This window comes from Nannospalax galili, unplaced genomic scaffold, assembly GCF_000622305.1.
Source record: "Nannospalax galili isolate Female #2095 unplaced genomic scaffold, S.galili_v1.0 scaffold146, whole genome shotgun sequence".
NCBI lineage: Eukaryota > Metazoa > Chordata > Mammalia > Rodentia > Spalacidae > Nannospalax > Nannospalax galili.
Window position 1 is genome coordinate 7164434 of NW_008357929.1, and position 13014 is coordinate 7177447.

The window sequence follows — 13014 nt, forward strand, 5'->3', positions numbered from 1 at the left end:
AGCTGGGAAGTTACTCATATGAACTCACAGCATCAGTGACAGTATACACAAGACCCATGAAAGCTCAAGCCAGATAAAATCCCAGCATAGACATGGGGAAGTGGGTAAGAAACCCCAACCCTACCTGAGGAACTACTGGCAATTGATGGCTGCTGGGAAAGGGAGATTCGGTCTCATTTAAGGGTGAGACTCTTGGTGGGTTGACCGGACTCCAATGGATGAATCCACACCACAGGGCATTTGGGGACAGAAATATGACTCTATAGGCCATATATGTGTGTGTGTGTGTGTGTGTGTGTGTGTGTGTATGTATATGTATATATATGTATATGTATATATACGTATATATAGAGAGAATGGGAAATTTAATGGGGCAGTAGTAAGGGGGGGTGAAAATGGGGAGGGATCTAAATATGATCAAAATATATTGTATAAAATTAACAAAAATTTAATAAAATCAGGGAAAAGTCATATATATTCACTATAAAGATTAAGAAATAAAATTATATATGTTTATATACATATAAAACAAGTCAGATGAAAAGTGATTGAGGAAGACACCTGATGTCAACCTCTGGCCTCCACACACATGCACAAATGTTCTTGTACACTTTGACACACATGTGCACACTCACACATACATGTACCCCTCCCCCAACATGCAATTTTCCTTTTCCCTTTTTTGGTCCACAAGCTCTACCTTTGAACTACACTCCTAATGCTATGATTTCCTTTCTTTTTCTCTCCTCCTCCATCTCTCTCTTTTTTACCAGTGTTGAGGATGGAATCTAGGGCCTTACATTATACTAAGCAAGTCCTCTACCACTGGGTACCCTGTTTTCTTTTAAAAGTCCTGCATATTTCTTTAAATTTCTTTATTTTCTATTTTCTATTGAATTTTTGTTATTTTTCAAACAATATAATTTGATGGAATTTAGATCCCCTCCCCTTTTTGCCCCCCACCCAATTTAATGTATTCTATTATGTGTAATAAGGCCTATAGAGTCTAATTTGTGTCTTCAAATGTCCTTCAGTGTGAGTCCATCCACTAGAGCCTGGTAAACCTACTGAGAGTCCCATGCTTGAAAGAGACTGTCTTTGCCCCTCCCAGCAGCCATCTGTTGCCACAATTTCCTTAGGAATGGAGCTTCTTATCAAACTCCTCATGTCTACGCTGGGACATTTTTCTGGTTTGAGCTTGCATAGGACTTGGACGTGCTGTCACCATTGTTATGCGTTCATATGAGTAACTGACCAGCTGTCTGTAAAACTCTGTTTTCTTGTGGTCATCGGCTCTTACAATTTATTTCTAAGAATTTTCTTTTGTTGAGGCAGGAGCGATGGTTTGCTGGTTAAGAACAGTTGCTGCTTTTGCAGAGGACCTGGGTTCATTTCATGGCAGCCATATGGCAGCTAACAACCATCTGTAACTCCAGTTCAAGGAAATATGACACCCTCTTCTGGCCTCTGTGGGTACTACAAGCACATGGTGCATTTACATGCTGGCAAAACACTGATACTCATAAGAATAAAAATATAAAATAAAGAATTTTTCTTTGTTGCTCCCAATGCAAACAAATGTATTTTATTATGTTTTTTCAAGATTACAACAATTATTATGAAAAATGAAACAATTCAGGGCAATATAAGCAAACAATATAAAGACTAAAAAATTTTTTTAAATTCCATAGCTTCCCGGCCCCAGGCCAGTCCTGTCTCCAGAGCTCCAGCAGCATCCTCTATGACTCACTTGGCCTTGCCCACTCACTTTCACAACTCACTGCATCCCATTAGACATGCTGCCGTGCAGCTTGCTTTTGTCACTTAATTACTGGTACTTCTCCATGTCCATGTTCATTCTTTTTGTAAATTGCACAGAATCACATTAAATTAAAATCTTTTAAATTAATTATCCTCTTGAATTTTCACAGTACATGATCATAGCATCTGCCATTGTATAAAAAAAAAGAAGAAAAACTTAATTTTCTTGCCTTTTTTGCACTATCTAGAGCATCCAAAACAATGTTAAGCAATTGTAGTGACAGCAGAAAACTTACTGCATCTCTAAGTTTAGCAAAAATATCTTTGACATAAATGTCATCTGTCAGGTTCAGTTTTTAAGAGTATTTTATTCATTATTTCTAAGTTTTGTGTGTGAATGTATTGCCTGAATGTATGTAAGTGAACCCTGTCATGCAATGCCTGAGGAGGTCCAAAGAGGACGTCAGATTCCCCTGGAACTGGAATTATGGACAGATATTATCTGCCATGTGGGTGCTGGGAATCGAATCCAGGTTCTCTGCAAAAGCAGCCAGTGCTCTTAACCAATGAACCATCTCTCCAGCCCCAGGTTCAGTTTGTTTTTGTTTTTGTTTTTTTTCATCATGTTAATAAAGTGCTTTTGTATACTAATATTTTTATTACTTTATTATTTTTATTTTATGTGTATGTGTGTATTGCCGGCATGTAGGTAAGTGTCATGAAATGCCCGAAGAGATCAGAAGAGGCTGTCAGATCCCCTGGGACTGGAGTTATGGACAGTTGTTAGCTGCCATGTGGGTGCTGGGAATTGAACCCAGGTCTTCTGCAAGAACAACCAGTGTTCTTAACCGCTGAGCCATCTCTCCAGCCCCTGTATACTAATATTTTTAAAGGATGGATGTTGAGTTTTTCAATGCCATATTGACAGCTATTATGATTACAAATTTTGAGAATTACTGATAGAATTAATTTTATTAATAGGCTTCCTAATATTAAAGGATTTTGTATTCATGGTCCTGGTTATTCTTTTTAAATTACTCTTTTAACTTGGAGTTCCCAGCAAATGATTGGGAGCTGTGAGTTGTAAGTGGGTCACAAATCTGACCACTTTGTACAAGACACTCTCCCAGGACAGCCAGGAGACAGTGTGAACTAAATTAAATTTGATAATGTTTCCATTAAGATTTTCATATATGAGATTCTGGTCAGCCTATTTTCTATCTTAGCCTACTGCTGGGTTCTTTAGTAAGCTCTGCTTCCAGCTTACTTCCAAACACATCTTCAGTTCTCAAAAAGAGGACAGTATAAACTGGTTGGATGCTTGTCAAAATAATTTCTTTTTCTTAGAGATAGTAAAACAGTGCCTAGCGACTCACAACGTAGCTACCCATCAGAAGTGGAGTGACACAGTGATGTGCTTAAGAGCAGAAGGGCCTTCTCTGGATTTTCTCTTTTCCCTCTGACAGTGACCTGAACAGTCTGGGTGAATGCAGTAGTGATACAAGGTGGAAGGGGCTTGGACTCCTGCTCACTCCCTGGAAGAGAGTCCTCCAGGACAGCCAACACTATGCCAGCATCCTACCATCAAGTTGTTAACCTAGGGGCTGGAGAGATGGCTCAGTGATTGAGAGCATTGACTGCTCTTGCAGAGGACCCAGGTTCGACTCCCAACACCCACATGGCGGCTATGAGCCGTCCTTAACTCCAGTTCCAGGGAAATCTAAGCCCTCTTCTGACCTCCACGGCATTGCACGACATGGGTGCACTCACATACATGCAGGCAATACACTCATGCACATATAATAAAAATAAATAAAATATTTTTTTAAAAAGATGTTAACCTAGATCTTTTATTCTCTCTCTTTTTTTCCTTTCAATGCTGGGGATCAAACCCAGTTCCTGTTGTATGTTAGGTAAACCCTGAACTAACACCCCAGGCCCCCTTCTTCCTTTTAAGCAAATAACTATCTCAGAGGGGTAATGGACAGGACAGAAAGCAAAATATACTTTTTGGTTTCCAGCAACCCAAATCAATTAGATGATTAACTTTAAACAAACCCAATAGGAGATTTTACCCCCGAGGCAAGTATCAAGATAGGAAAGGGCTGTGGGCAGTGGTCTGGCAGTAGGGGGAAGACCCAAAATAAGGGTGGGGATGAAGAGAGATTTTAAAACGAAGTGGAGCTCATCCAGGAAGACAGAGCAGAATAAGGTGTGAATGTTACCACCTCAGGTCTTGTGCTGCAGCCCAGGGAAAACAGTGGGCACCCCCCCACACACACACATACTGTTGTCCCTACTCCTCCCACCCAGGGGATGATGTTAGGTGGTAGGGAGCAAGATTCTCATGACTCATGCAAGGCACCAAATGAAGCAACAGAAAGAGCTCCACAGACAAGCCAGGGGAAGAGAGAATGCCTCAGCAGCTCCAGTGTGGACCAGCCTAGCCCTGTTCCACCTGATTTGACAGGCGAGAAAGGATGTGTCTTTATGTACCAGAGTAGTACGTGATTCCAGAGCAAGTTCTTCTTCAAGGGCTGGCATCCTGCTCACACAGTCTCTCCAAACCCAGCTACCACCTGGGAGGTGGGGGTGGATTCCTAATAAACTGTGTCAGTCTGTCTGGTTAAACAAAGACACACACATGCCCATTTGCGGAGCTCAGAACCTTTAACTTTTTACCGCAATCCCGCTAGATCTGTCTCTCCAGGACACAAGGGTAAGGCAGCATTTCAGGGTTAGGGTCTTGGGGTGAGCTGGGGGTGAGGAGTGGATGAGTGGGTGAGTTCTGAGTGCAGTGGGGTTTGTCCTGCTGCCCCTGCTGAGAGAAAGGGAAGGGAAATTGCACAGAGGGTGGAATGGGGCAGGGCAGGACTGGGTAGCACACCAATCAGGTCTCCTCCCAGCAGGGATTTAGAGCTCTGGTGCCAGCAGGGTGAACCAGATGACCCCACAATGTGGAGGGTATGGGCTTGCAAGTTCTAGAGGGTGACCCCAGTGGTGCTGCCCCACCCGATCCCATCCCAGCAGGTCCCAGCTCCCTCCCACTGCCAGACCCAGAGAGGAGCAAGGGGCACAGGCCTTGCATAGGAAGCCACCTGAGAGGTCATGCCAGCGCCTAGCACTCAGCAGGAGTCCCAGTGCACCAAGTCACACAGGGCCCCAGACTTACACAGCTTAAACCCAAGTCAAATGAGTATATTATGCATGTGTCCTATGGAATCCTGGAAGGCAGCCATCAAGAAATCAACTAACAAGGGATCTCTCTCTCTCTCTCTCTCTCTCTCTCTCTCTCTCTCTCTCTCAGAGGGCCTCTCTCTCTCTCTCTCTCTCTCTCTCTCTCTCTCTCTCTCCCTCTCTCCCTCTCTCCCTCTCTCCCTCTCTCCCTCTCTCCCTCCCTCCCTTCCTCCCCTGCCCCTTGAAGGGGACTTGCCTGGGCCCTTCTCCACATTCCCAGTGGTCACTCCCTGTACCCCTTGTTTATAACTTAGCTTCCAATTCTCCACACTTCTCTGCCCACCTCACCACCATCCTAGCCTTAGCTAAGCACCTCCATTTCTCCTTCATATAACCCTAAACCTGGGCGGGAGACCCCAGGAGTGGGCTTCACGCACCGGACTCCCCTACCAGAAATCCCCCTTTTCAGTGACGGATGCCTGGCACCGAGGCAGCCAGCAACATAATCGTGCCTAAGTTCTTCCCAGAGTTCCTGAAGGGTAGGAGCGGGAACAGAGAAACCTCAATAAGCGAGGGGTTAGTGGGGACAGAGGTCAGAGGGCAAAGTGTGGGTTCCAGGTATGGTCCTTGGAACTAGCTTGTTGCTAGGTAACTAGGTCTCCGATCACCCGATCACTGTGGGAGCACTTCATCCTAAACAGCCCGCCTCCACCTCTGACTGGCTTCTGCTGAGTCTCTCAGATACCCACCCTTTGTGGGGCTTTGAAAGCCAGAAGAGAGGAGAGCAAGAACCCAGCCACCGCCCCTGAGTGCCCTGTGGCACTACCACTCACTGTTTTACTGTGAAAAAGCAGGCCACCCGGGCTGTTTGGTCACTGCCACCATGAGTCTAGGTATAATGGAAGAGGAAGATCTGGCCGAATACTTCCGGCTGCAGTATGGAGAGCGGTTGCTGCAACTTCTGCAGTAAGTGCCTGGGAGCCTGGTCTGCCTCACCCTCTGAGCCACCCATACCCACACCATGCCCCACCTTCCAGTCTGATATCTCCTCTCCTATAATCCAGAGCTCCCCATTGCCTTGCCCCATGACCTTACACCATCACCCCAAAACCAGGCTCCTATCCCTCTGGCCTCTGAATGCCATCATGGCCTCTCTCCTCAACATACTATTCCTTTCACAGGGTTGGGGCAGCCCAACCTCCTTTCCCTCTCCATGGGTGTCTGTCTTGCTGGTTTACTCCTTACCTCAGCCTGCTCCAGCCTCAGAACCCCCCTGTCTTCTCTTATGCAGGAAGTTCCCAAATGTTGAGGATCACTCAGATTCCCCATCCATGCGACTGCTGGAGAAGAAGAAAGAAGCCAAGATCATGCATCAGGCCATGGAGCAGAAGAAGGAGGTAAGGTGGGGACTTCTGGCAATAAGAGTAGGGGTGCACTGTAAGGAAGGGATTAGCTGGAGCTCATGGGTGGCAGTCCTCCATTTTGGGAGTGTTTTGAGCCAGAGTTCTGACTGGTTGTTCTCTCTTTCCTCTGGAGAGAACAGAAAGGACCTGAGTTTTAGGAGGACCAGTATCCTGGGGTGCTACACTGTGAGCCAGGCACAGTGTGGGAAGATCCTTCTGTAACTATAATTTTTTTTGAGATGCTAGGAACTGAACCCAAGGCTTTCAAAATTCTAGGCAAATGCTGTACCACTGGGCTACATCCCAAGTCCTTAAAGACCCTTCTGGTCTAAAGGATAGACACCCTGGGGCAAGTGATTTTAGACTCTTCCTGAGTACCTGTGTCAGAAGTCTTCCTGACTTCTATGCTTTCACATCCTCAAAGACATTCCAGCAAAGGATGGAGACCCTGAACCTGCGCTGGGAGGAACTAGGTGTCAAAGAAGAGCAGCTGAAGGCCCACATCCAGAAGTTTGATCACTTCATCCAGGTGCGAAGAGGTGTGGGCTGCAGCAGGCTGGGGGCCATTCTGTACTGAGGCGAATTGTTCCTCCCCCTCCTTGATTGTGTAGATGCCTCACCCTGGGTTAAAGGTATCGTCAGTGGTCCAACAATGCCCCATGCTTCCCCAGGCATCTTTTACATCCCCACTTATCATGCTATTTGTAATGTCCTACTTAACTGTCAGTCTCTGCTCTCTAGATGGTTTTTTCCTGTTTCCTTGCAAGTATCTGGAACAGTTTATCAAATGGATGAGAATGGACAGATGGCTAGATAGGTGTGATGAAAGATAGACATACCCCATCAGAGATAAGTATCTGGTAAGCAATGAGTAAGACAGGGTTTTAATCCACTCACTCACTGGATCCCTCCATATTTGCCTTGTGCTAAAAGTGAGGGACTGAAGAAGGCAGGAGACCATTGAGAGACTATGGGGTGGGGCAGGGAAGGGAGGGAGACATACTAAGAAATTCCCCTTAAACAGCACTTAGAGGAATGATTTAATCATGTTAAAATCCAGATTTGGGCTGATGAAATGGAATATTAATTGGTAAAAGCTCTCGCCACTGATGATGATGGCCTGAGTTCGATCCCCAGGATCCACATTTTTGGAAGGAGAGAACTCACTCTGACAAGATGCCCTCTGACTTCCACATGTGCACTGTAGCATGTGCATGCACACACATACACTCACAAACAATAAAATAAAATGTGAAAAAAATCATCCATATTTATTGGCCAACCATCCTCTCCATCCAGTGTTAGAAGACCCTGAAGGGCCTGGCCCAACTGCAGGGGAGCTCATTTCTGTCCTCTCCTGGAGGAGTCCTACTCTTAAACCACTTCCTCCAGTTGCATGCCCAGCTGTGCAGAACAGTTCAATGGGCTGGGTACTTTCTCCTGAGGTCTAGTACATCCTGATGAGAGAAAAGCTGATGGAGTGTTTGGGGTGACAGGATTTTTCAGGGTGAGGGGTTCCCCATATGACTTCCAGGGAGTTAGCAGCTGTGGAACCCCCACAGAACTTGTTACAAATACAGACCCTAGGGACTTCTTTCTTCCTCTCTCTGCCTCCAGCAGGCCTCAGATTGAGCCTGGACACCTACAAATTTTAAAAGTGCTCCACATGATTCAGATACCACTGACTGAAGGTCCCTCAGCCTTCTCTGGTGCTATGGGGCAGAGTACAAATCTGGTGTCTTGTTCCATGTCCTCTAAATGTCACCACCACATGGGCTTACCCATATGGACTCACAGGAGCCTCCAGCAGGCAAAAAGAACTGTCTGGTGATGTGCAGGGAGTAGACTTGCCTCTCGTCCCGAGTTAGGGCTCTGAAGAATGAATGGATTGCAGTAACTGAGCCTCAGTCTTGCTTTTTAGACATGGAATTGGCTGTGCCATTTCTTCTAGTCCTAGCAGATGCTGGTCTGGGCCTTCAGGAACATGTGTCCTCTACACATAGATCCATCACTGTTGTCCTGGGCTTTGGAAGGACAAGAGGGGCTATACTTTACAGTCCATTGAAGAAATTGAGACGCTCTGTACTATATCAGGAGAACCCTGACTGAGCCAGCTGCCCCATGAAAAATAGCCACCACTAAATATAGCTCTGTCAAAAGCCTTCTTGCTTCTTGTCCTGGTCTTTTTCAGCCTTTCTCGGCCTTTATCGGCCTTGGCCTTCCTGGGCCTTCTTGGAGTTCAATGGTCTCAACACTGAGCCTGATACAATATGGGTCTTCCTCATCCCTCATTTCTCTTGTGTTCTTGCCCCACTCCCACTTTCTGAAGTCCAAAGACCAAATTCCACAGATTCAGAATATCCTGCCTATCCTTCCCAAGGCCACATCTTACCTTGAGCTTGAAGCTCTGTGCTCCCAGGCTCCTGGGCTCCACCTCAGGCCCCAGAAACCCCTTAGCTTTAATAAGTAGTACCTTCAATTCTGGTCTCTCACTGGCCTCCAACTACGAGAGGGCCTGAGAACACGGGATAGCCTGACAGCCCCGATCCTGCTTCCACATGGTGGTGAGCTTCCCCTAACTGCACCATACCATCCCCCTACCTGGGATTTGGTGAGGCCCCAGGGCAAATCTGCCTTTGGTAGGCTAAGGATGAGATCTCAGCAAACCACAAGAGAGGGTAGGTTCAGACCTCCTCCACTGGGGTAGGTGCTGGGAGCTCAGCAGACCACCAGAGAGTTCTGGCCCCCACTCTGGCCTCCCTCTGGCATAGGGTTGACAATACACAGAACTGCCTGAGAGAGCCTGGATCCTGTCTCCACATGGTGAAGGAAGCCTGAGTGTACCTGACTGGAACCTGAATCGAGCTTCTGTGGGTACTCCTGAATAGCTGATATGAAGCCATCAGTTCCCTCCAAGCTCAGCAGACCACCAGAGAGTTCTGGCCCCCACTCTGGCCTCCCTCTGGCATAGGGTTGACAATACACAGAACTGCCTGAGAGAGCCTGGATCCTGTCTCCACATGGTGAAGGAAGCCTGAGTGTACCTGACTGGAACCTGAATCGAGCTTCTGTGGGTACTCCTGAATAGCTGATATGAAGCCATCAGTTCCCTCCAAAATAAACCTAAGAGAACCTAAACCCTGTACCAACCAGCTTTACATAACCAATAAAGAAAGGATCTAGGCACCTGGATAACACAAACAGAAGCATACTTCAACTTAATTCTCATATCAGAATCATAAACAACAAAAGAAATTCACATGCCAAAATCACAACAAAACTCAATAAGCCAACTTGAAACAACAGGGGAAAGCCTCACCAAGAGAATGAATGAAATGGAAAACAGAATATCAACACTGGAGGGTAAAGTTGAAGAACTGGATTACTCAAGCAGAGTATGGAAAATTAAAAAAACAACAACGCAGGAATACAATATGCAAGAGATGTGGGACACCATGAAAAGACCAAATCTACAGATCATAGGAATAGAGGAAGGAGAAGAATTTCAGGTCAATGGTGTTGACCAGATCTTAAACAGGATTGTAGAAGAGAATTTCCCAAAATTAAGGAAAGACATCCCCATACAAATACAGGAAGCATATAACACCAACTAGACAGGATCAGGAAAAAAATTCTCCATAACATATCATAGTCAAAACACTAAATGTACAGAACAAAGAGAGAATACTGAAAGCAGCAAAAGAAAAACAAGTCACATAGAAAGGAAAGCCCATCCAAATTACAGCTGGCTTATCAATGCAAACCATGAAAGCCAGAAGAGCCTGGACCAAGGTATTTCTAGTTCTACGTGACAATAGATGCCAGCCCAGAATACTACCAAGCAAAAAATGTTTATTATAGTTGAAGGGGAAAGAAAAATTTTCCTTAACACAAGTAGCCTGAAAGAATACATGTCCACAAAACCAGCCCTCCAAAGAATGCTTGAAGCAATACAGAGAGCAAAGAGAGAACCTACTATACCCAAGGAGCAATGAAAGAAAATAAACAAAGATATAATCAAGGAAACACAAAATTACACAGGGAACACAAATAGCAATCAAAATGATGGCAACCAATATACACCTTTCAATAATAACCTTAAATATCAATGGACTGAACTCCCCAGTCAAAAGATACAAGCTAAGCGAATGGATTAAGAAACAAATCCATCTCTTTGCTGTCTGCAAGAAACCCATCTCACCTTCAAAGACAGGCTGTACCTTAAGGTAAAAGGATGGAAAAGAATATTCCAAGCAAATGGCACTAAGAAACAAGCAGGGGTTGCAATTCTAATATCTCACAAAATAGACTTCAAAGTAAAATTAATCAGAAGAGATAAGGAAGGTTGCTTCATTCTGATCAAAGGAACAGTTAACCAAGAAGATATTATAATCCTTAAACCTTCAAAGACAGGCTGTACCTTAAGGTAAAAGGATGGAAAAGAATATTCCAAGCAAATGGCACTAAGAAACAAGCAGGGGTTGCAATTCTAATATCTCACAAAATAGACTTCAAAGTAAAATTAATCAGAAGAGATAAGGAAGGTTGCTTCATTCTGATCAAAGGAACAGTTAACCAAGAAGATATTATAATCCTTAACATATATCATATATGCTATGCTGTACATCAAACGGACCTAACAGACATCTTTCGATTATTCCACCCAAACACCAAAGAATACACTTTCTACTCAGCACCTCATGGAACTTTTTCAAACATTGACCACATACTGGGCCACAAAACAAATCTCAACAAATACAAAAATATTGAAATAATTCCATGCATTCTATCGGACCACAAAGCAATAAAGCTCAAAATCAACACTGGACGAAGCCCTAGTCACTACATGAATTCATGGTGATTGAACAACACACTCCTAAACCATGAGTGGGCCAAAGGAGAAATTAAGAAAGAAATAAAAAAAAATTCCTGGAATTCAACAAAAAGGACAATACAACACAACACAACTTCTGGAACACATTAAAAGCAGTCTTAAGAGGGTAGTTTATAGCTCTAAGTGCCTACATTTAAAAAATTGGAAAGAGCCCAAATAAATGACCTAACACTACAACTCAAGGCACTGGAAAGGCAAGAACAAATGAAACCCAAACCCAGCAGAAGAGAAGAAATAACAAAAATCAGAGCAGAAGCTAATGAAATAGTAACAAAGAAAACAATACAAAGAATCAACAAATCCAAGAACTGGTTCTTTGAGAAGATAAATAAGATTGATAGACCACTAGCCCAGTTAACCAAAAAAAAGAAAGAGCACCTCCAAATCAACAAAATCAGAGATGAAAGGGGAAACATCACAACAGACACCAGAAAGATAGAAAATCCAAACTATTAGAAGGGAATATTTTAAAAACCTATACGCTACTAATCTGAAAGTCTAAAAGAAATGGATGGATATCCGAAATCATGGGACCCTCCAAAGTTAAACCAAGAAGAGATCAACAGTTTAAACAGACCCATAACATATAAGGAAATTCAAACAGTAATACAAAGCCTCCCAATTAAAAAAAGCCCAGGCCCAGATGGATTTACAGCAGAATTCTACCAGACATTTAAAGAAGACCTCCAACCAATACTATTTAGATTATTCAAGAAGATAGAAGCAGAGGGAGAACTCCCAAATTCCTTCTATGAAGTCAGCATCACTCTAATACCCAAACCGGGTAAAGGCACAACCAAAAAAGAAAACTATAGACCCATATCCTTAATGAACATAGATGCAAAAATTCTCAACAAAAACTTGTAAATTACATACAGATACACATCAAAAAGATCGTTCACCATGATCAAGTAGGCTTTATCCCAGAGATGTAGGGATGGTTCAATATATGCAAGTCAATAAATGTCATTAATCCTATAAAGAGACTCAAAGACAAAAACTACATTGTCATCTCAATAGATGCAGAAAAGACTTTTGACAAAATTCAGCATGCATTTATGTTCAAAGTCCTAGAGGGAACTGGATTGGAGGGAACATACCTCAACATAATTAAAGCTATATACAACAAACCCACAGCCAATATCATTCTAAATGGAGAAAAACTGGAAACATTCCCATTAAAATCAGGAACTAGACAATGATGTCCACTATCTCCACTCCTTTTCAACATAATGCTTGAAACTCTTGCTAGAACAACAAGATAGGAGGAGGAAATTAAAGGAGTACTAATTGGAAAATAGAGGTCAAACTATCACTTTTTTTTTGCCTTTTTGAGACAGGGTTTCCCTGTAGCCCCAGCTGGCCTGGAACTCACTGTGTAGACCAGGCTGGCCTTGAACTCAAAGAGATCCACCTGCCTCTGCCTCCCGAGTGCTGGGATTAAAGGCGTGCGCCACCAGGCCAGGCCAAACTATCACTTTTTGCAGATGATATGATACTATATATAAGAGATCACAAAAGTTCCACCAGAAAACTCCTAGAACTGATCAACACTTTCGGTATAGTGGCAGGTTATAAAATCAATCTACAAAAATCAGTAGCCTTTCTATATACCAATAATAAGCAACTGGAGAAAGAATACAGGGAAATGCTTCTATTCACAATTGCTACAAAAGCTTACCCAGCACTCGGGAGGCAGAGGCAGGTGGATCTCTATGAGTTCAAGGCCACCCTGGTCTACAGAGTGAGTTCCAGGACAGCTGGGGCTACAGAGAGACC

General features: G+C 43.9%; 1 protein-coding gene across 2 annotated transcripts in view; it reads left to right on the plus strand.

The window, feature by feature from the left end:
* The first annotated feature begins 5649 nt into the window (after window positions 1–5649).
* Ccdc42 (coiled-coil domain containing 42) overlaps window positions 5650–13014 on the plus strand; it is a 31254-nt gene continuing 23889 nt past the window's right edge. The window contains exons 1-3 of one of the 2 annotated variants that reach the window (XM_008855742.2): window positions 5650–5904; window positions 6230–6335; window positions 6766–6870. In XM_008855742.2, the coding sequence (XP_008853964.1) occupies window positions 5822–5904; window positions 6230–6335; window positions 6766–6870 (294 nt within the window). In that variant the 5' untranslated portion in view covers window positions 5650–5821. The remainder of the gene's footprint in view (window positions 5905–6229; window positions 6336–6765; window positions 6871–13014) is intronic. The other variant, XM_008855743.1, reaches the window with a different exon arrangement.